Here is a 23,403-nt window from a genome sequence, read left to right as displayed (position 1 = left end):
GGGAGGGACACCTCTTTTCAGCACATACGACATACAGGAATTTAAAGATGTGCATTTGCACTTAATTTACAAGCTTGTCCATTTGCAATGAGTTCACATTCAACCCCCATGCGGCAGGTGCTCAAGACCACTTAGTAGGACATCTTTTTTCACTTAAGGTGGTGGGCTCACAAGTCACACCTGTGGCAAAAGCCATGACATGGGAAGGGTGTCCATCTAGAGCCATTCGCAACTTCAGACATAAGCATCTATTGGCCCCTTTCTTTCTCTGCATTTCTGCCAAATCCACAGCTTTTGGTAGTTTCTATCGAGTGAAAAATATTTTGCAAATTAATCCCACCTAATGGCACACAAACTGATCACCAAGCTGCTACAATAGTAGTTTTGTGGGTATTGTTCAACTGCTCCCAATTGTTTTAGTTTCCATTCTGTTAAAATCTCCAACAGCCATTATTCAAAACGACCTGTGGGCACCCTTAAAGCATGGCAGTCAGAGTCTTCAAGCAGCCTTGGCTCAACGTATCTGCTAGAAGACCTCCCCCCATATAAACCACCCCAAGACCAGCAGGCAGGATTCCACTCTGGGTGTTGTTTTATGGAGGTGAGATCTAGCGAAACTTAGAGCAGAGCCTTTTCAGTCGTGGCACCACAACCTTAAGAACAGTTTGCACAAAGAGGTCCACTGAACACCCTCTTTGTACAGCAAATAAGAACTTTTAAATTTAAAGGATTTTAACCCATGGGCTGTGCGCAGTCAATGTGGTACCCTCTAAATGTCTGGCCAATAGCCAGGGATGATGTGAGCTGTGGTTTTAAACACCTAGAGATCACCATGTTGACTACCCCACCAGAGGCTTACCAAGCCAAGCTTCTGTTTTCTTTTGTTCTAGTGGACTTCTTAAAGATGTCCTTTGAGAGCATTCAATTTCTTTTTAAAACCTATAAACTTTTTTAGAAATAAACCACAAAGCATCATGTCTGACTTGCAGGTAGACTCACTTGTAAACCCTTCCCATGTTTGACTTGTTGCTGTGAAGTTCTGGGAAGCAAAACAGTGACACAGGAAACGGCTTAAGAGGGGCTTTTCAGCAAGAAGATTGTTTTGGCCAATCCATCAGAACCTCTGGGGAGAAGAGAAGCAGCAGGCAACACACACGATGGGCACCATTGGCGTTTATAGACTTTTACATCAGAGAAAGTGGTGTACAAACAGGTGAGAGCGTGCAAACACCCATGCATTAGAGACTTTTTTTTTGTCTAGAAACTAGCAACATGATTACAGAGCAGAGCCATTTACAGTTTACTACCATTTGAACGAAAGATTTCCTCTGAAATTCCGGGAGGGGGTGGAATGCTACATAAATCCTCGCAAACGTAAGGCCTACACTGGGAGAATCTCTTGACCAGATTATGCAGTTGAGAGTAGTTGGGATCCAGCAAACCACGTCAAGGTCCAGAGCTGGGAGAAATTCACTGGATCCCAGCCCAAGGCATTGAAAGTCCACAGCGAGGGTAGCCAATGGGATGCTTTCTGGATCTTGCTGAGCTCCAGTTCCCATCAGTCACACCCAATATGGCCAGTGGTCAGGAGCACTGGTTTGGATTCACTGGATCCCAGCCCAAGGCATTGAAAGTCCACAGCGAGGGTAGCCAATGGGATGCTTTCTGGATCTTGCTGAGCTCCAGTTCCCATCAGTCACACCCAATATGGCCAGTGGTCAGGAGCAATGGAACTGGTAGCCCAAGACATACGGAAGGCGTGAGGGATACTGGGGGGGGGGGTGTCTGCAGAATGGTTTCAAAAATTATTAAGCTGGCAGAGTTTATACCGGGTGTATAAGGCGGTTTGCGTTCATGAAGAGGCAGTGAAATCAGAACTTTTGAGCACCTCTGGCTTAGTCACCAAGGAGCCAGAGAAGCTCTGCGCCATTAATAGAAGTTTAGCTTCCCGTCTTCATTCTCTGCCAACCTGGAAGCATTTTGCTAATGGGGAGGCGAGGTTTGCTTAACCAGCCGCTTGTGACTGCTCAACACTTGGAAACACGGGAAACAAATTAAAAAATGGCACTTCAAGCTGACCTTCCATGCCAGGCAGAATGAGCTACGCTAATGCTTTGATCGTTGCAAAGGAACGCTCAAGGGGTTCTCGGAACCACAGGGCGAACTTTGCGGAAATGTTTCCTGCACAAGCATCCACCGAAAGGAACAGGAGTGGGGTAAGAGCTTGGCTGTGGCTCCCTGGAGAGACTCAGATGGGACTGACATGGGAGATCTTTCCAGTGGCACCGTGACAATCCACTTCCCAGGCTACCATTTCACTCCAGTCAGGGCCATTTCCCAACAGGACATGGGTGCAGGATCCACCCCGCCCCCCTCGGTGATACATGTGGGTCCTTCCCTCCATCTCCAAAACTCATCATTACAAGTGCCAGGAACAGCAAAAGGTCTAGACTGGACTACACACCTGGATGGCAGACTGGCCGCACCATTCAGGCAGCGATGCCTCCAGCTGCCTAACAGCAGCCAAACAACACAGCAGCCACCACAGAAGACCCAGGAGGACACAAACATCCTGTGTTATGGTTCGTGGGAATGGTAAAATACACAAAGGGTGTCTGGATCATTACCTGGAGTTAGCCCACGCTCAGGGCTTCAGAGGCGCATCTTTACCATTCCCACGTTACATTTTAAGCACGCGCTAGAATACTGTGTTGGCGGAAGAGCAAGCACAGAGCTTTTGGGCTTCCTTGACACTTGGCAAGGGAGGGGATATTATTGCTGCGATAACGGATAAAAAGAAAGGTGCCGTTCTGGCTGCACGAACCATGGCAAAATTCCCGCTGATTTTAACAGGAGTCAGGATTTCGCTCCAACGGTCACTGCTCCCCAAGGAAGATGGGACGGACGGCTAACCATCAACCACAGGCGTTCCCTAAGCTCCTCTCGGAGTCTTAAGGAGGGAGCATGACCCTGCGCGCACACACATTTAGAAAATGGTGCCCTTTAAGGCTGCGCATTATATACTGTCTTCTTGAGGGATGCTAGGTTAATACAGTGCAAAACTGAAGCACACAGTAGAAGAGAAGGAAAAAAGGCCGGTTTTCCAAGTGGAGTAAGAATGCATTCAAGAACCTAGTCCTCATTGAGGCTGCCAGCTCTGTTTGTACGGTTCTGCTTCTGACTGCAGGTGGGGGATCACACAGTGTAAAGCTGCACCGCGATTTGAATGATTTTTACATTTAAAAGAACTCGATGTCAGGAAGAAAGCCAGGCTAGAGTCCTTCCCCTGGACACCTAGTTTTCTATTTGAGGTTTTCTGCTTCACGCAGAACAGTAACCAATTGTGTGTGCCCTCACCTGTAGCCTAAAATGGTACAGTCCAGAACAAGCTTTCCTCCTCAGTGAGAAGTAGGCCAGTATCAACCACCGTAACCTTAAAAAGAAAAGAAAGAAACCCATTTCATTATGCTTCACCTGAACATGTAACTACAAGTTCTCTGTGCAACAGCCATTTATAATTTTAGCAGCCAACATTTTTCACTGAATCTGGATATCGAGACCAAAAGAACATTGGGTTTGCTAATAAAGTGTGCGCTGAAGATCTAAAATATAATAACTATAAGAAAGAAAGAAAGAAAGAAAGAAAGAAAGAAAGAAAGAAAGAAAGAAAGAAAGAAAAGAAAAGGAACCAGCTCCTTACTTTGTGCTGTTCCAAGGAAGGTGAGGATAAGAGTGGAGATAAACCCTTCAAGAGTCTCAAAAACATCCACGTTTACATGTTGCATTCCCAACACCCTCCCTGTGTTATTGCAGACATCAGTCAATCGGTAACTGGCCCACGATGGCAGTTGTCTAGTATTCAGGTTATTCCAGACCCTCGGCTTGCACATGAGACAATTACACAACAACGGAAGCCAAGCTGAAAGCTGGTAGACCTTATCCTGCGTTTCAAATACTTAAATCAGAACACGTGAAGGTGTCAGAACCAGCTCAGGGATAGTCAACTCCATGCCCTTCCATTCTTGCTGGACTCCCAAGTCCCATCAGCCCCAACCAGCATGGACTTTGATCAAGAAGGGTAGAAGATGTAGTCCAAAACTGGAAGAGCACCATGTTGACTACCCCTGGTCTAGAACCGAGAGAGGTAGGAGCCCGTGGGCACAGAGAGAGGGGGCAGGATTGCGCCTGCTTATTCTCCTGCTCCCAATGCACCTCCCTCCACTTTCAGTCCCACCTGGGATTTGTGAATTGCATGTCAATCTGGAACAGGAGACAGTCCATGTAGCTTTTTCCCGCTTGATCTCCACCGACTGATCTTTGAGGGCCAAAAATTATGTAGGCTGAGAACTACATGTGTAGAGTTCAATGCAGGCACTGCATCCACTCCACCCTCTCCCCTAGAAATTAGAGAAAGACCGGCTACACATTGGACTTTATGCGCCATAACATACAAACACCAGGTCTCGCTGCGGAACAGGTGCGCCAGGAAGCAAGGCACAATTCTACACTCCCATTGGAGGAAATGGGGCATGTGTGGCCCTCTAGATGCTGTTGGACTACAACTCCCATCAACCCCTGCCAGCACAGCCAATGGGGAGGGCAGAAGAGAGCTGCAGTCTAGCTCCCAACATTTGGTTGGCTGCCCTGTTCTCTGCGCAGAGCCCTATGAACTCAGACAGGTCAAATGAAGCCCCCAGGTTCCAAACCCAAAGAGATGTACAAGGTATGAGATGACAGAGATAATGGCACCCACTCCTCCAATAAACTCAAATATTCAACTTTGCTAAAATTATCAGGGGGAAGGAACTGCTGTGTTGGTTGGTTTGTTTTGCCCCCGCCCCACCTGTTTTGCACAATTGTAATCCGCTCTTCAATGCTTCAAAACCACCGCTTTTGCAATTAGAAAAAGAAACAAATTGCAAAACTAGAATCTGTGAAAATAAAAATACATGAACAAAAAGTCCTTTTATGGCTTTGATCTCCCTTGTGAAGGGTAAAAAGTAGAGGAGTATTGCCACGCTAAAAAATAAAATATGCATTTATCTCTATTGATAGACGTATCTTCTCTCCCCCCCCCCCCCGGTCCCCAAACACACTTCTCAGGCTGTGACGTCATTCCTTCTCCTTCGTTTCTGGCTATGGGTCTTTGCAGTACTTATGAGGGAGCCTAGACAGGGGCTAATCCCGGCTAGATGAAGCAGAGACCCGGCCGCCTCTTTCAGTTCCTCGTCGATTTCGAGGCAGAGCTCCTCCAGGGCTTTCTTGCGCGGCTGGGCCTTGTCCGAGGCGGCGAGGCACGGCTGCGAGGTGTAGCCGCTGTCGGCCAGGGGGTCATCGTCGTCGTCCTCTTCGCGGTCGTCTCCGTCCGTGTCCACCTCGCTGTGGAACCCTTCGCTGCCCTCGCTCCCCACCCGGCTGGCCTCGGAGACAAACTCGTAGACCTCGTCGACGGACGACAGGGAAGACACACTCGAGGGCGACACGCAGCGCTGAGAGGCCACGCTGCTGGCGCTGTAGTTGTGGTCCTCGTTGGGGTCAATGTTGGGGACGGGGAAATCGCTCCCCCCGGCACTTGCCTTGCCGTGGCTTTGGAACGTGCTGACGTAATTCCTTTTCTTGGACAGCTTGAGAGGCTGCGGCTTCTTACCTGAGGAAAATAAAGAGTCTTGTCAGAAGCGGGAGGGATCGGTGCCTCGCCTCCCCACCCCACCCTGATGCCCTCCAGATGTTTTGGGCGGGCTTTTCGGCAGCTGGCTATGTTTAGCCTGGAAAAGAGGAGACAACGAAAGCCACCTTCAAATATCTTAAGGGCTGTCCCATGGAAGAGGGAGCAAGCTTGTTTTCTCCTGCTCTGGGGGGGGGGGGTAGAACTCGAACCAACAGCTTCAAGCTACAAGAAATGAGATTCCGACTAAATATCAGGAAAAACTGTCTGACAGTAAGAGCTGTTCAGCAGTGGAACGGACTCCCACGAGAGGTGGTGGGCTCTCCCATAACAAACTGATATAATAAATAAATTTAGTTACTTTTGTAACTTTTGTTGTCATTATCTAATTTCTAATATCTTTTTATTACTCTGTGTGTGTGTGTGTGTGTGTGTGTGTGTGTGCGTGTGTGCGTGTGTGTGCGTGTGTATTGTTTTCTCTTCTGTTTTGTTGTTGCTGTCGTGATGTATCAATAAAATCATTAAAAATAATAAATACTGGTGCACTTGGAACAGTCTAAGGCAAGAGTGGGGGGTGGCTTATTGATTTGTGGTTATGTATTTTTATGTCACGAACCTCTCCGATATCTACAGATGAAGGGAAGTAAGCAAATTTAATCAATAGATTAATAATAGTCACCACGCTGCCCTTCAGAATTTATTGGACCCTGTTGTTGAGAAATCCCATGCATTGTGTAAGGCATTCCCAACATTTGATTCGGAACGTACATTTATGAGGGAAGTTTTCTGTGTGGTCCGGCGACAGTTGGTTTAACTGTGGCGGAACAGGGCCTTAACTGACAGCTGTGAGGAAGGGTTGGCGTTCGAATTCTCGGAATGCAAATGAAGGATAGAAGGCGTGCGTCTTTTGATTGGTGGGTGCAGGTTTAGAATTTTCAGTTACACCGGATGATTGGCCGGGGTTGGGCCAGAGGAGTGTATAAATAGCCCGGCGCTGGTCAGCAGAGAGCCAGAAGAAGAAAGAAGCTGAAGGAGGAGGAAGACCTGAGAGGCAGGAGGAGAGGCACAGTGACCAAAGACTTACTGGGCCTACTTGAACTAGCCAACCTAGGCTGAAAAGGCAGGGGGGGGGAAAGGCCTGTCTGCAGCTCCAAGAGGAGAAGTAAGAAACATCTTTGAACCGTGACAGGTAGGAGGATTATTACAGGGAATATTTCCAGGGCATTGCTGCAGGACAAAAGCTCAGCAAAGGGTTGGAAAAGAGGCTTCTAGCAGAATCCCCAGTTATAGTGCAGATGAGGCTGAATTGGGGGGGGGGGGGTTGGAGGGAATAAAAGTGTAATTTGGGTAAAGGCTTTGAATAGAGTAACCAACTGCTTCGTTAAAACTGTCTTAGTTTCACATTAATGGTTTAATATGAGCTGTCAGTATTTAAAATTACAGTTACAAATAAATAAGCCATATATGCATTCCAAGATGCGGTACCGTTTCAAAGTAACGAGATTTAGCTTGTGCTGTAATCCTAAGGACATTTACCTGCAAGTAAGTCCAGCTGGACACAACGGGACTTTCTACCAAGCAAACAGGGTATACATTATTTCATTTCATTTCATGTCGCAAATCAATATTCTAAAGGAGGGCTTTTTAAAACAAACAAACAAATAAATGGCCTCAAGGGTTTTCTGTGAAACCATCAGCCGCTCTAACTAAAATTTTGCATTTGAAAAGGGATTTAATACAGCAGCAGCACTGAGAAACAGAAAGGCAGCAAAAACCTATTTTTACTTACAATCTAAAATGCCTTCTTCAATGGAAGTATTCAGGAGCATCATGGCAGTAGCAGCATCAATATCAGAGTCTGGAAAAGGAAAAGGAAATTGCCTCCCATTAGGTTTCATCTAGAGGAGTGAAACATGACCATGCTTTTAAAAACACACTTCGTTTTTAGGACAGGGGTCAGCAAACTTTTTCAGCAGGGGGCCGGTCCACTGTCCCTCAGACCTTGTGGGGGGGGGCGAACTATATTTTTTTTTGGGGGGGGGGAATGAACGAATTCCTATGCCCCACAAATAACTCAGAGATGCATTTTAAATAAAAGCATACATTCTACTCATGTAAAAATACACTGATTCCCGGACCGTCCGCTGGCCAGATTTAGAAGGTGATTTGGCCAGATCCGGCCCCCAGGCCTTAGTCTGCATACCCATGGCTTAGGATAAGAAGTGAGGTAAGTGTCTTGACCAAGGATACCTAGCAAGCTTCAGAGTCAAGCAATTGCCAAGCCCTGCCTGCCCACCCAGTGCAGCATCTTGTCCTTGTATTGGCCAACCACATGCCCATGGGAAGCCTCCAACTCCTGCTTGTGATTCCCAGCATACTGCCTCTGACAGGGGAGGCAGTGAAACATAGCCATACCGGCCGGCTATGTCTTCTCCTGCTCTGGAGGGCAGGACTCGAACTAGTGGCTTCAAGTTGCAGGAAAGGAGATTCTGACTAAACATCAGGAAGAGCTTTCTGACAGTAAGAGCTGTTTGACAGTGGAACGGACTCTCTTGGGAGGTGGTGGACTCTCCTTCCTTGGAGGTTTTTAATCAGAGGCTGGGTGGCCATCTGTCATGGATGCTTCAGCTGACATTCCTGCATTACAGGGGGTTGGACTAGATGACCCTTGGAGTCCCTTCCAACTCTACAATTCTATGATTCTATTCTTCCCCTATACAGTGGTACCTCGGGTTAAGTACTTAATTCGTTCCGGAGGTCCGTTCTTAACCTGAAACTGTTCTTAACCTGAAGCACCACTTTAGCTAATGGGGCCTCCTGCTGCTGCTGTGCCGCCGGAGTACGATTTCTGTTCTTACCCTGAAGCAAAGTTCTTAACCTGAAGCACTATTTCTGGGTTAGCGGAGTCTGTAACCTGAAGCGTATGTAACCCGAGGTACCACTGTATAGGGAAGCTTTTTAATGTTTAATGTTTCTCTTTTTTATAGATATGGGAAGCCACCCAGAGTGCCTGAGGCAACCCAGTCAGATGGGCAGGGTAAAATTATTATTATTATTATATTATTATTATTATTATTATTATTAGATTTATCCTCCATGCATTTGTGTAATCCTCATTTAAAGCTATCACTGCATCCTGTAGCAGCAAATTCTCTCCTTTAACTACACACTGCAAGAAAAACTACTTTCTTTTGTCTGTTCTGAATCTCCCAATCTTCCAACATTCAACGTCATTGGACGCCCATGTGTTCTAGTGTTATGAGAAAAACTTTTTTCTCCAGAGCATGAATCATTTTATATACCAGCACCATGTCCCTTCTTAACACACCTCTAAGCTAAGGGTCTAAAAGTTGTGGCCTTCCCTGATAGGGTAGTTGCTCGATCCCCTTGGATCATTTTAGGTGCCTTTTCCTGAAACTTCTCAAGCTCTGCAATGTCCTTTTTGAGGTGAGGCAACCAGAACTTCACACATTATTCCAAATGTGGTTGCACCATAGATTTCTTTGATGCTACTGTGGTATCAGCACTTTAATTTTCAGTCCCATTCCTAAAGATCCCTAGTGTGGAATTTGCCTTTTCCACAGCTGACACACACTGGATTCCCCCACATTCATGCTGATAGGTGCCAACCACACTGGTCCTCTAGATCACATCGTTGCAACAACCAATTTAAAAATGGGTGGACAGAGATCTTGTTCAGCGCCCCAATCTCCTCCAAGTGCTTAATCAATTACAAAGTTGGAAGGAATAGCCAGACAATCACTGAAGCAAAACAAGGTTCTGGGGCTGGCGGGGGGGGGGGTGAGAATCGAGAAGGCGAAAAGGGAAGACAAGTTGAGATGCTGAAAAACATCTAAATGATAAATGGAAAAAAACAATTTAAGATTTAGAGGAGTCCTGATTGCAAATGCAGCTGTTAAAAAAGAAGATGGAATCGAGACTAAAGTTCAGATTAAATTGGTGCTTTAAGGCCCCATCGGCACTATGTATTCAAAACAGTATCGAACCACTCTAAACAGTCATGGCTTCCCCCAAAGAATTCCAGGTACTCTACTTTGTTGTGGGGATTGGGAGTTGTTAGGAGATCCTTATTCTCCTCACAGAACTACATTTCCCAGATTTCCCAGGGAAGAGGAATTGATTGTTAAACCACTCTGAGAATTGTAGCTCTGCGATAGGAATGGGGCTCTCACAGGAATAGACATCCTCCACAAACTACACTTCCCAGGATGCTTTGGGGGAAGAGATGACTGTTGAAAGTTGTAAAGAGCCGCTTTAAAATGGATAGTGCAGATGAGGAGGCCTTAGATTGGTCCGAGAAACTAGAATGGAAAATGTCAAGAGAGAAGACCTTTAACAGAACTTCTGGAAACAACCAAGCCGAGTTCAGATGCTGCAACTAAACCACGTCTACAGGTTTAAACCATGGTTTGGGATGCAAACTGATACATTTGTGGTGGCCACAGGTTGCGTGATTTGTGATCTAGTACAAATGTTGCGGCCAAATTATAGTTTGGCCATTGTGGACAGCTTTTGGTGTTTGTGCGTTCCTGCCTCTCCCCATGTGCTCAAATCCCCAAGCCAGGAAGTGCAGGAAGGAATCTGTTGTTCATGATCACCAAACCATAATTTGGCCACAACATCTGTACCAGGCCACAGACTGAGTCTATAAAGCCACCCAAAGAAGAGCTAAAACATGGACAATGGATAGCACAACTTACCTTTGATAGATCGACCTTGATTCTGTTTCAAAACTGAGGTTAAGTAGTGAGGAGAAGGTGAACCACTGGAAGAGAGGAGAAGGAAGGTTTAGAGACTGCTGAACCAAGACAGAATTCACTTAGTCTAGCCATATTTGCACCTTCAAGGATTTCAAAATGGCAGGATCTCTCCTGTACCAGAAGTGATGTCAACAAGGACTGCTGGCCTGGTGTGAGTCTTAAACCTGGTGTATTACAGAGCTGACCTAATCTGTGATGTGGGTTTTCTGGAGAAGATTTGAGTTGGGAGGTTTCCCTATGCAAATCCCTAGGGCGCCTTGCCGCTGAACATTTTCTGATGTCCCGGAAACCTGATCTAACAGGTTTCTTTTGCGGGCATTTAGTTAACAAAGTCAAAAACTGCTAAGCTTGCCTATTATATTATATCCGCAACTGGCATTTTTGCTACTGATCTCAAGAAAACAGAAATAAAAGGACTGCATCTAAACCCACTGCCACATTTGACAGCTTGCCACAGACTGAGAGCCTATTCAGACTTACTTTTCAAAGACGTGAAACTAATGAGTTGCGGAAGGGAGCTTATATCTAAACACTGACAGTGTGAACAAGACAGAGGTGTCTGAAAACACACTATCATAATTGCTTGCTCATCAGGAGATTGACTGCAAATCCCTTTGAGAAGACACTTGATTAAAAACCCTGGCTGGCTGCTGCGGAATGTGTGAAACAGTCCCCATTTGGCCCGTCAGACCATTTCCCCCAAACCACACCCAGCTGTAGCACACCTGATGCCCTATATGTGTGGGGCAGGCAAAGGCACAGTTGGTGCAGAAAACAGGATCAAACCTTCTCCCCATCAACTAGTGCACAGGGACTTCAATCCCACTTGGTGAGACCTGTTCAGCACCTGATATCATGATGATATCAGATGATTGACAAGTGAGTTGTCCTGCCCACCTGTCAGAGTTAGCTGGTGGGGTGCTGGGATATAAAGATCTAGCCTACCAGATCAAAACATTTCTGCACCTGTAGGGGACAGAGTTCAGTGATGGGCAATACTCTGGCTGCAGAATGTCTTGGGTTCCAACTCTGGTGATGTGAAAAAACTTCTGCCTAAGATAATGAAGTGCCACTTCCAGTGAGATAATACTGGGCTACTTGGGCAAATAGTTTGAACTGGTCTAAGGCAACTTACTACGTTTCTGGATTCCACCTTCAGGTTTCCATACTCCTGAGGACTAGAACCTCTGTTAATGAGCAACCGTTTTGTGCTTTTTATCCTGATCCTGCGTCCTCTTGCCCTGCCATTTCTTTCTCAGAAACAGAGTTTCCCTTGGCATTTCTTCCTGTCTTGTTTTAAACCCCCGTCTCTAGATCTGGCTTTACTCCAGGGCCGCAAGCACTGAGCTCCAGCACAGGCCTTGCAAATCCTGTTCTAAAGTGTGTGGGAAGTGTTCTCAAGCCAAACACCACCACATATTTTTAAAGCCGTCTTTGTAAAGAATGCTTTCTCTCTCTCTCTCTCTCTCTCTCTCTCTCTCTCTCTCTCTCTGTGTGTGTGTGTGTTCCTTTAAAGATGATTTTCCCTAAGTGAGTTGGAGAATAAAGTCTGAAACAAGCATCTGTTAACAGGAGCCCTCCTGGCGAGAATTTCTACTGCGCTCTAGTCTATTTTGGGAAAAGGGGACTGGAAGTCATGCGTCCTTCCTGCAGTGGTGCACATAATCTACCTCAGGGACAACACTGCAGAACTTTTAGCTGCCCTGATGATTTTAAAAGGACCTCGTCTCCTCAGCACCAGTATTTGTTAACCTAATGAAGGGCAGCCAGTTTGACACGACAGAACAGCAAATCTGCCAATTTCAGTTCCCCATGTTTCTACAGCAGTGTAGAATTTTCTTTTTAAAGTCCTTGTGAAAATTCATCCACATTTTTAGGGCAAATTTCTCCTACCACAAACATTTTCATATGCAATTTTACCACTAACATACACATTTTTGCAAAGCAATTTTCCTTCAGGTAATGCATCTTTTGCATGTCGTTTTCATTTTTAGCCCAGCCTATGCATTTTTGTAAACACAGTTTGGCCCTGCAAAATTCAGAGAAGTGCCAGTTTTGAAGGATGGCCGTGTTCCGGATTGTTGTCTTGTTTAAAAAGCTACAAGTTACATAGGTTTGCCTTCACATGCAAACTGAATCGAGTTGCTCCTCCATCCCTATCTGACATTCTGTCTGTAACAGGAAGTCTGTCTTGGGCCCCGGAATATCCAAACAAAAACTGGCAAGACATCTTCTAGTTATGACACTACCGTTCACATTCAAAACACGGGCTGCAGTCCTGCAATCATGTTTGAGTGGAAAGGCTGGCCATAGTCACTCATGCATAGGTTACTTCAAGGCTGGATTAATGAAATGCGCTCCATGCGGGCCTTCCCTTGTGCCTGATCCGGAATCTGCAGTTAGCGCAGAAAACTGCAGCACAACTGCAAAGAGGAGTGAGACCTTGTCAGCGTTTAACACCTGTGGCCCACCAACTTCAGTCTACTTGCAACCAGTCAACGGGAGGCTCTGCTCAAGCGACTGTTGTCCGCCTTCCACTCTACCAATCCCAAAGGGTCCAGCCACCCTTGGGAGCTACCAAGCTCCGATCTCTGTGCTCCTACATATGCAATGCTTCTGGCAGAAAGAAAAACAAAAGCAAAGCACGTCAGCTGTTTTTCAGTTCATGCCAGACATGGATACAGGCTCGACTTTTTGTTGTTAAGGGACTCCCAAAATTTCATTTCAGCCTTGGCGCTTTGCCAATAAGGCCTTTCCATCTTGGTCAGGTTAAAGATTTCTCCTAAAGTTGATTAGTTGTGTCGATTTTCAGAGCGCATCTAACTCTTTCGTTAATTGGGTAGAGCGTCAGTTTTGCGTAAAACACCAATTGATATTTTCTCCGTTGGATTCGTTGCTGGAATGGATTTCTCCTCACTGCACGTCACTGAGGGGCAGCCTTGGCTGAAAGGCATTCCTGTGTTTGCAACGGGCAAACTGTTTCTACCGTAGGCTGGCGGTGGTGACCTGGGCTAAGAGCCAGCTATGAGCTCCATTTTCTCCCACCACAAGTTCATTTGCTTTCTATCAGGCAGTTGGCTCAACTTCTAAACTGGGAGCATAAATACCCAATCTCCCCCACACAAAAAAACAAGTTCTGCATGACCCAAATGCGACCAGAAAATTAATTTTAGCTTGCAACTACAATCTTCAAAACACTTACTTGGAAGCAAGCCTAGTTGAAATCTACATGATCTCTTTATCAGAGGCAGCCAACATGGTGGTCTTCAGGTGCTGATAGTCTCCAGCTCCCATCAACTCCGGCCAATGTGCCCTATTGGTCAGGGATGATGGAAGGTGCAATTCAGCAACATCTGAAGACCACCATGTTGGCTACTCTTGATCTTTATAATTTGTTCTCAGTTCCTTAGTTTTAGGTTTTGTGGTGAGCCTTCAGAGCTGACTGGGAGGGGATGAGGTGGGGGGAGAAGGAATTGCCAAAAATGGCTTCCCACCCATTCTGCTCCTGTATGCTTTCTATCAGAGAAGGGATATCAAATGCAATCTGCCCATAACATTTAATCAAGACGTTCCACTGGGATATAGATTCCAGTAAGTCTCTCTCAGCTAACACAAACATTCAGCTGTTGCCATTGTTTTTTTAAAAAGATGCTTCCTATATTCAAGCAGAATAGCAAGGATAATCGAAAGAAGGTAGTCAACATGTGAAGCTGTCTTAGACTGAGCGATGGCTAAGTCTTATTTTCTCTGTGTTCTCTTATTTTTTCTAGTCCTAAGCTCAGTTCTTCATATGTTCAAATCAGTTTGCACTTTTTTTAAAAAGAGAAGAGTCCTCGTGAAAATTCAGCAGTGTTTCAGTGCAACGTTTCTCCTATTTTATATATATATAATTTTTGCCTGATATACACCTCTTCTTTTTTTACTATTTCCTCTAATATGTGTGCTTGGACGCTCTTCCCATCAATACGTTCATATTCCTGCTAACATGCTTTACCCCAGTACAAGCATTTTTGTACACATTACAGAGGTTGGATAGTCATCTGTCTTAGCTGAGATTCCTGCCTCGCAGGGGGCTGGACTAAATGACCCTCAGGGTCCCTTCCCACTCTACAATTCTATGGCTCTACTTGCCTGAAGAAATGCACCACAAAATTCACAGAACTGCAAATTTTGAAGGGTGGCTGTGTTTCGCTTCATGCCTTGTTTCACAAAGGGCAGACTGCGCAAGTTCACCATTCAATGAGAATCGAATTGCTCCTCTGTGTTGCCTGATCTTGGCTGGTAATGGCTTTGCAAGGCTACAATGTTTGGAGAAGGGTGTGGGAGTCTGGAGATGAACCTAGGACCTTCTCCACACTAAGCTATGGCTGATTCTTTCTTCTAGACTTACCAAAACCAAAACTAATGTTCTATTTTTTTTCCCAAAAAAAATGTATCACCACCTGCGGACAACACTGATCTAGACGGAAATCTGCATTCCACCAACCACCCGTCCCAGATTGCCCTGTGTTTAGAGCAACAAGAGTCCTACCTCAGTGGTGATGCTGGTGGGGTATAAAAAAAGGCAGAGGGAAAAGGCTGCTTCTTCAGGGCTTGTATTAGGTTCGGTTTATATTCTGGGTCCACACACCACAAAGAACCTTTTCCATTCACCTAGGAAACAACAAAAGCACCCGTGCTTATTACGAAGGACTTCTCCCATTTTGTGCGTGCCCGCGTAAGCCGCTTCAGAGGACAGGACCACCACTTCCACAACCGACTCATTCCAGGATACCTCCTGCGGGGAAACAGTCCTAAGGCAGCAGCATATCCAGTTTGCAAACTTGTGATGATGAACTGCCAATTTTGGTACTTGAGAGACTCTGGGTCGTAGATGAAATATGCTCACGGCAGGCTGGAGGCTGCTGAGACAGACTCGCACCCCAAGGCTGACAAATTGCACTTCAAAGTCTGTGCACCATTCCGTACATCAAGCTTCCTCAACTAAGGGGGCGTCCCAATGTTCAGGACCACAACTCCCATCAGCCCCAGCTAGGAGGCAGTGTAAGAAACTCAGGTATCTCAGGTCATCAACAAATGGCACCTTGAACGTGGGTTACGGTTGCCACAATGGAATGTCTAGGCATCTTTTTTTCCTGTGGAATTTGCAATTATATATATACGTATAATACACCATATATACTCGTGTGTAAGCCGACTTTTCCAGCACATTTTTTATGCTGAAAAAGCCCCCCTCGGCTTATACTCGAGTGAGGGTCCCTTTTGGGCTGTTCCTTCCTCCTCTACTGCCTTTGCCGCAATTTCGGGCTGCTTGTTCTTCCTCCATCACTGCCGCCACCAGCCTCTGCCTCTCGGCAGCACCCTAGGTAGGCAGGGGGCTGGGAGGGGCTGGGGGGGGAGACAGAAGCCCCCCATGCCGCACTCCAGCCCACCAGGAGGTTTGTGGTATGGTGAACCGGCTTATACTCGAGTCAATAAGTTTTCCCAGTTTTTTGTGGTAAAATTAGGTGCCTCAGCTTATATTTGGGTTGGGTTATACTGGAGTATATACGGGTATATCATTTCTATGCCGCTTTATATTTTAAAGAAAAAAATCTCAAAGCAGTTTACAACACATTAAAACATCAAATAACACAATGCAGAATAAAACAAATACAAGCTTCAAGGAAAACATTTCAGATCCTTCTCTAGGTGACGTTTTGCTTTCCCCATATTTACTTACCTACTTAATTTATAGAGCTGCCCCATAGCAGAAGGACTCTAGGAAGCCAGTGTGGTGTAGCGGTTGGAATGTCGGACTAGGACAGGCATGGGCAAACTCCGGCCCTCCAGATGTTTGGGACTGCAATTCCCATCATCCCTAGCTAACAGGACCAGTGGTCAGGGATGATGGGAATTGGAGTCCCAAACATCTGGAGGGCCGGAGTTTGCCTATGCCTGGACTAGGACCTGGGAGATCAGGGTTCAAATCCCCACTCAGTCATGAAGCTCATTAGGTAACCTTGGGCCAGTCGCAGCCTCTTAACCTGCCTCACAGGGTTGTTGTAGAGATTAACTGAGGGGTGTGTGAGATTCGTACTCCTTGGAAAAAAGGTGGACTGTAAATGCAATTGATCGCCGAAGAATTGATGCTTTTGAATTATGGTGCTGGCGGAGACTCTTGAGAGTCCCATGGAATGCAAGAAGATCAAACCTATCCATTCTGAAGCTGAGGCTCCAATACTTTGGCCACCTCGTGAGAAGAGAAGACTCCCTGGAAAAGACCCTGATGTTGGGAAAGATGGAGGGCACAAGGAGAAGGGGACAACAGAGGACGAGATGGTTGGACAGTGTTGTCGAAGCCACCAGCATGAGTTTGACCAAACTGCGGGAGGCAGTGGAAGACAGGAGTGCCTGGCGTGCTCTGGTCCATGGGGTCACGAAGAGTCGGACATGACTAAACGACTAAATAACAACAATAAAAGCAATTAAAAGCTCTTCTTCTTACCTGCTCCAGCCAGATGGAGATGCCAGTCACCAACCTGGCATTCAGAGATCTCAACATGGTAGCAACTGGACCTGCACCAGTAGCAAAATGCGCCTGGTCACCTGTCTAATTTCTAACATTGCTAGGGGGTCATAGTCCAGCAATGTATGGAGGGTACCAGGTTGAGCAAGGCTGCCATTTATTCACACACCAAGATTCTACCAAATCTACTGCAACATCACAGCCATCCTATGCACTTAATGGGCAAATGGGCAGGTTAACCTTTTAAAACATGGCGGCCACTCACTTCCAAGCACTTAAGATGGGTTTTTCAACAGCTTCTGCCTGGTACCCACCATACTGGAGGGGTGGGAATTATCAACCTTACGCAGTTCCTTGGGACAGGGACAGTCCTTCAGAAAGGCACAGGGACAGGTGTTGCCCTCCAGGTGTTTTTCTAGCTATGCTGGCGGAGTCTGAGGAAAGCTGCAGTCCCAACAACATCTGCACAGCACCAGATGTTGGAAAATAAGTGATTGTTTGCAAACTCCATCCCCAGCCCCCTACCGCAAACACTTTCCCATCAGATCCAGGAAGCAAGTTGAAAAAGCGGGAGGAGAAGGGTCAAGCTGCCAGCTGAGAGAACATCTCTCTCGACAGATTGACGGAAAACCTTGTATGTTTCATGACATCCCAAACATCCTACTCAACACCTGCCACAGTGTCAAGGCATGAAACCATCAGCAATCCTGATTCAAACCCTAAGAAACACGGCTGTTTTGAATACAGTTTGATTTTACAGCAACAGAGGAACCACGACGCTGCCTCACGCCAAGCTAGGCAGCTGGTCCCTCTACATCAGTGTGGAGAACCTAGTGTGGAGAACCTGAAGCTCACCAGATCTCTCCACCAGGCCCTCAGCACGCTCCCCAAATCACATACCTCTTCCAAGCACCGCCCTCGCCAGAGCTGCTTTGCACCCTTTTCAAAAGCTTTTGACTGGCTGGAATGTGGCCTTGAACAGAGGTTGAACAGCCATCTCTCATGGATGCTCCTGCATTGCAAGGCGTTGGAGTAGATGACCCCTGGGCTCCCTTCCAATTCTACAATTCTATGAAAGCCTCTTGCTCTCCAGGATTGAGAATAGAGAAGGTGTAGAAACTATCCTGCGTCACGATGAGAAAACGGACATCCATTGCTGCACCCGCTTTTGCACCTGGTCCTGCCCACCATGGGCACGAACTCAGCTGCCCCAGGATAAACGACAATTCTAACTTCTGTAAAAGCAGGCTCTAAAAGAAATTATCTGATAGGTTTGGCATAGAATTTGCCTTCTCTTACACACACTCTCCCGCAAACCCATGTTCTTAACAGACATCCTAAACACAGAAAATAGAAAGCAGCAGGCCTGCCGAACTTTTCCATGGGTGGTCTTCAGTACACAGAGAAAGCCGTGCCCTGCCCTTGTTCCCAGACATCCTAAAATCAGGCAAAAATATGGCAACTCCACAGGGAGACAGTGGCCGAAATGCTGGTTTTGCAGGAAGTTGTTCTGGCTGGTTTGCTGCTTATAGGTGGGGTCTGCAACGATGTGTTGCAGCATGCAGTGCTCCTGTTCAGGGTTCCAGCAGGGATACTCCATTCCATTCCACGCCCTCCACTTTCAAATCCAGCCCTTTCCCCAAGAGACATGCCTCATTCTGTGTGCACCAGAAAAATACCTGGGGTTATTTTCCCCCCTATGTAAAAGCCTGGAGAAGAGGAGGTTAAGGGGTCATATGATAGCCATGTTCAAATATATAAAAGGATGTCACATAGAGGAGGGAGAAAGGTTGTTTTCTGCTGCTCCAGAGAAGTGGACACGGAGCAATGGATCCAAACTACAAGAAAGAAGATTCCACCTAAACATTAGGAAGAACTTCCTGACAGTAAGAGCTGTTCGACAGTGGAATTTGCTGCCAAGGAGTGTGGTGGAGTCTCCTTCTTTGGAGGTCTTTAAGCAGAGGCTTGACAACCATATGTCAGGAGTGCTCTGATGGTGTTTCCTGCTTGGCAGGGGGTTGGACTCGATGGCCCTTGTGGTCTCTTCCAACTCTATGATTCTATGATTCTATGATTCTAAAACAGTGGTAGTTATGGGTGACTTTAAAGATGATCAGACAAACTCATGGAAGCTAAGGCTATCAATGGCCTTTAGCCACGATAGTTGTGTTCCTCCCACCACTGCTGGGGGATTGTGCCCCTGAACACAATTGCTGGGCATCAGAAGTGGGGAGATGGCTGTTGCCCCAGGTCTTGCTTGTGAGTTTCCCATAGGCATCTGGTTGGCCACTGTGAGAACAGGATGTTGGATGAGATGGGCCTTTGGCCTGACTGAGCGGGGCTTTCCGTATGACGATTCAGGAACCAAATAAATATCTGAACCAAGCTTTAATCCCCGTGATGATGTTCAAGGCTGCAAGATAGACATTTTTGGCTTGCCTGAGGCAGCCTCCTCCTCCTTTTTACACAGGGGTAGAGCAACTACTCTATTCCAAACTTAAAAATGGAAAGCGTAATGCTGGTGGTCAACAAAAGAGGTTTAAAGACTCTCTCAAGGCAAATCTTTAAAAATGTTGTATAAACACCGACAATTGGGAAACCCTGGCCTGTGAGCGCTCCAGTTGGAGAACAGCCTTTGCCAAAGGTGTCATGGGCTTTGAAGGCGCTCGAACTCAGGACGCAAGGGAGAAACGTGCTAAGTGGAAGGCACGCTTGGCAAATCCACACCGTGATCAAATCTTGCCCGGAAACTTATGTCCCCACTGTGGAAGGACGTGTGGATCCAGAATTGGCCTCCACAATCACTTACGGACTCACTGTTAATGGAAGACAGTTTTACTCAGCTATGAGTGATCGAAGAAGAAGGAGAAGGAGAGGGGTTTACGTGCGTAACTCAACCATTCTGCTTCAAAGCGCCTGCTGGAAGCAAACCACCGCTGAAAAACTAAGAAGTGTTGAAAGCAGTAATGGATACAATTAATAGCGTAATTTCTTAATAGCAGGTTTGCTTGCATTTCTAATGGTATCTCATTTGGAAAGGCCGTGTGGAAAAGGGTGCTATGGGCTTCTTTCTCTTCAGGCAACGAATTAACAGAGCCTGTTTCAAAATAACAACCATTCGTTCCATTTGCATCTCGATCTTTCTTCTGGGTGCTTGAGGCAGCTCTTATTTATTTAATTAACTGCATCTGCACCCCAAATTTCTTCTCCAAGGAGCTCAAAGTGGTGTCCATGGTGCTTCCACACCTCCTTTAAACCCTGAAACAACCCTTAAAAACGGGAAAAGATGAAGTCCCAACGAAAGAAGAATGGTGAACAAAGATGATTGAATACACTGAGATGGCTAGACTTAACTGTGATAAATAAAGAACAGAATGAAGAAAAATTTCTTGAAGAATGGAAATATTTTCAAAAAATATCATGGTTATGCAGGATTTAAAGTATAGCAGCGGATAGTGGTAGTTTAATCATTTATGATTAACATATGTAATGGCTAAAATATAAGTAATACAGCAGCTTTCTAAGGTACGAAAAGAACACAACGGAAGGGTGGGTGGGAAGTCAACTAATATGAGATACATGTTCTGATGGTTGTTTAAAAGAATTTATAAAGTTTGAAAAGCTAATTTTAAAATGCTGTTTTTTTAAAAAAATAATCCCTGCAACAACCCCATGTGCTCAGTTAGGCTGGGAGGCGGTGACTGGGGCCTAGGGCCATCTAGTGAGCTCCATGGATTTGAACCCTGGTCTACAAGGTCCTAGTCTGACCCTGTAACCGCTACCCAACACCAGCCAGCATCCGTACTGTGCAATGGGAGTTTCAGCACCTGGTGAGCACCAGGTTGCCTACCTTGGGATCAGTGGCAGATAATATGGCTTGTTTGTGGAAGATCCCAGGTTCAGACCCTGGGGTATCGGGCTGGCTATGAAAGGCTACCACCTAAGACCCCATCCTACTTGGTATGGAAGGCAACTTCATCTCCTGAAAGTATTATAGCTTTATCCGATCGTCCTGGCCAGTCATTTGAGTTCATCATCACCAGAGGTGAAGCTGAAATGACTCCCCTGAATGTACTTTTTAGAACTCAGCTATTTGTTGCTGGACCGCAGCTCCCACAATTGCTAACTGTTGGCCATGCTGATGGGGGCTTCTGGGAGTTGGAATCCAACAACCTCTGGAGGGCCGTAGGCTCCCTACCCCTGCTATAAAGGATCTCACAGGTCAGCTCATTGCCTAGGGTATCAGAAATAAGCCAGTCTACTTTCAGTGGCCATTATTTCTAAATACACTTGGAAATAGAAGCCTTTGTCTTGAAGGTAACACCTGTGTGTTACAAGGGAAGCTGACATTGCAGAAGCTGCGATCCCAATCCCAAAATGTGATGCTTTGTCCAAGCAGACATTTTTGTAGCGGTGATGAGAATATAAACAGGGAGAGAAAACCTTCACATTGACAAGATGAACTCCAAGGACCCTTCAGCTTCTAAAAAGTCTATGATTTTGAACAAGGCAGGCAGGCTGCACACATCAGCTAGCTAAATAAGACGAACTGCAGAAACACACTGCATTGGGAAGTTCCTGACTCACCCCTAGCATCTTCACATTGCCAAAAACAGAAAATAAAACCAACTTTTTTTTCTTAAAGTGAGCATTTCTTGAACATCTGTCATACCCTGCCTCCACTCCGTGGGAAAGCACAATAAGCAGGTTTTGCATCACTTGCACTATTTACTACTGGTCTTTTACAAATCATAGTTCCAAACATGCAAAGACAGGCTTGGAAAGTTTTAACCTGGAAGCTAATAGCAGTTCTCACCAGCTCCAAGAGTAGCAGGGGAAGGAGAGGGAGCAATAAATAGGTTTGCTTTTAAGTTCAGATCTTGGCCACTTTTGCACCCCTATGTCCACACTTCTTTCTGCATGAGAGAGCAATGGGCCAGTGGTGGTAATAATAATAATAATAATAATAATAATAATAATAATAATAATAATAATAATAATAATACCCTGCTATCTGACTGGGTTGCCCCAGCCACACTAGTAGGGCACATGCTCAATCTACAGCATAGAGAGGGAACTCCTGCCTTAAATACTAAAGAGGTAGACAATACTGAGCTAGGCAGACCAATGGCCTGGCTCGTAGAAGGCAGCTTTCTATCTGCAGTTACGTTTGACCTGAAAACTGGGTCCAATTTAGCAGAAGCACGGCCCTCAGGTGAGAAACACGCCCTGCTCCAGACAGCTACCCTGGCTATGTAACAAAGCCGAGTTGTGTTATTTCAGCAGATCTGATCTGCGCACATATCCTGTTTCCATTGCATAAGCAGATCCTCTGTGAGGAACTCCAAAACCGGTTTTGCAGAGCAACTTAGAAAGCGGCAGTGTTCTTCCCCTTTGATACTCCTGAGTTCGGGTTGCATCAACACGCACACACGTGTGCCTTGTACGTGCCTTCGTGCCTGAGCTTAAAAAAAGAGAAAAGACGGAGGAAAGAGAGGTTCCTCCCTCCCCCCTCCTGCCCGCCCCCACCCCCAGCAAATGGCACACCACCGGATCAGCAGGAACACAACCTCGGCATCGTGGCGGCGGCAGCCTCTCGCAAGCCAGCCAAGCAAGAGGAAATGCTGCCATGGCAACACAAACCAGGCTGCTATTTGAGCCCATACTTCACACGCTAAGCTGTCTCTACCCACCCCCCGCAAACAGCACAACTTTCAAATAACTAATCTCTTCCACTTTAGGAAGCGGGGCTGACGCAACATGCAATTTCCAGCTGTTCTGAAACAACCACATCCTTCCCCAGGGCGCGCAGGCTCTGAAAGGTACACCCAAAAGAGCTGGCAAAAGCCTGAGTCACCTGGGCAGGTACCAAAGCAAGGAAAGAAACAAGAGTGGGCAAGCGGGGCACCGATATTAACTTCTGCGGCATGTCTTACGCTCGCGTGTAATTATTACTGAGTCATCAGTGTTCAGAAAGGGAGTAAGAGGGTGCCTGTCCACTCCTTTGGTTACTAATACTGTACACAGACGCAGACATTGACGGCACCCGTTCCAATGATCTCAATTTACTGGAGACAGTCCCTTGTATCCTGCTACCTGCCGCAGGCAGTGTTAGACACTGAGATACTAATAATACTAATAATAATAATAATAATTTTATTTATATCCCGCCCTCCCCAGCCGAAGCCGAGCTCAGAGTGGCTAACAACAATAAAACTAACACAACATTCTGAAATCAATTCATTTTAAAATCAATTCAAAATCAAATTCATGGCAACCATTGGGCTAGAATTCTGTGAGGATTACTAAAGGAGGGGGTCAGACTGTGCCTTGGCCAAAGGCCTGGTGGAACAGCTCTGTCTTGCAGGCCCTGCGGAAAGATGTCAAGTCCTGCAGGGCCCTAGTCTCTTGTGACAGAGCATTCCACCAGATCGGGGCCACCAGATATG

General features: G+C 46.2%; 1 protein-coding gene and 1 long non-coding RNA gene across 2 annotated transcripts in view; one reads left to right on the top strand and one right to left on the bottom strand.

Moving 5' to 3' along the window:
* Nucleotides 1–2,616: 2,616 nt before the first annotated feature.
* FOXN2 (forkhead box N2) overlaps nt 2,617–23,403 on the bottom strand; it is a 43,814-nt gene continuing 23,027 nt past the window's right edge. The window contains exons 3-6 of the mRNA XM_081188715.1: nt 14,978–15,099; nt 10,387–10,451; nt 7,455–7,523; nt 2,617–5,647 (exon numbers count right to left, since the gene is read on the bottom strand). Of these exons, the coding sequence (XP_081044841.1) occupies nt 5,100–5,647; nt 7,455–7,523; nt 10,387–10,451; nt 14,978–15,099 (804 nt within the window). The 3' untranslated portion in view covers nt 2,617–5,099. The remainder of the gene's footprint in view (nt 5,648–7,454; nt 7,524–10,386; nt 10,452–14,977; nt 15,100–23,403) is intronic.
* LOC308584199 overlaps nt 6,162–23,403 on the top strand; it is a 50,448-nt gene continuing 33,206 nt past the window's right edge. The window contains exon 1 of the long non-coding RNA XR_014006625.1: nt 6,162–6,854. This is a non-coding gene — a long non-coding RNA (uncharacterized lncRNA). The remainder of the gene's footprint in view (nt 6,855–23,403) is intronic.

Source organism: Podarcis bocagei (genome assembly GCF_964188305.1).
Source record: "Podarcis bocagei genome assembly, chromosome: 3".
NCBI classification, from domain to species: domain Eukaryota; kingdom Metazoa; phylum Chordata; class Lepidosauria; order Squamata; family Lacertidae; genus Podarcis; species Podarcis bocagei.
Note: the sequence above shows the minus strand (reverse complement) of the source record. Positions and strands in the feature narration are given on the sequence as shown.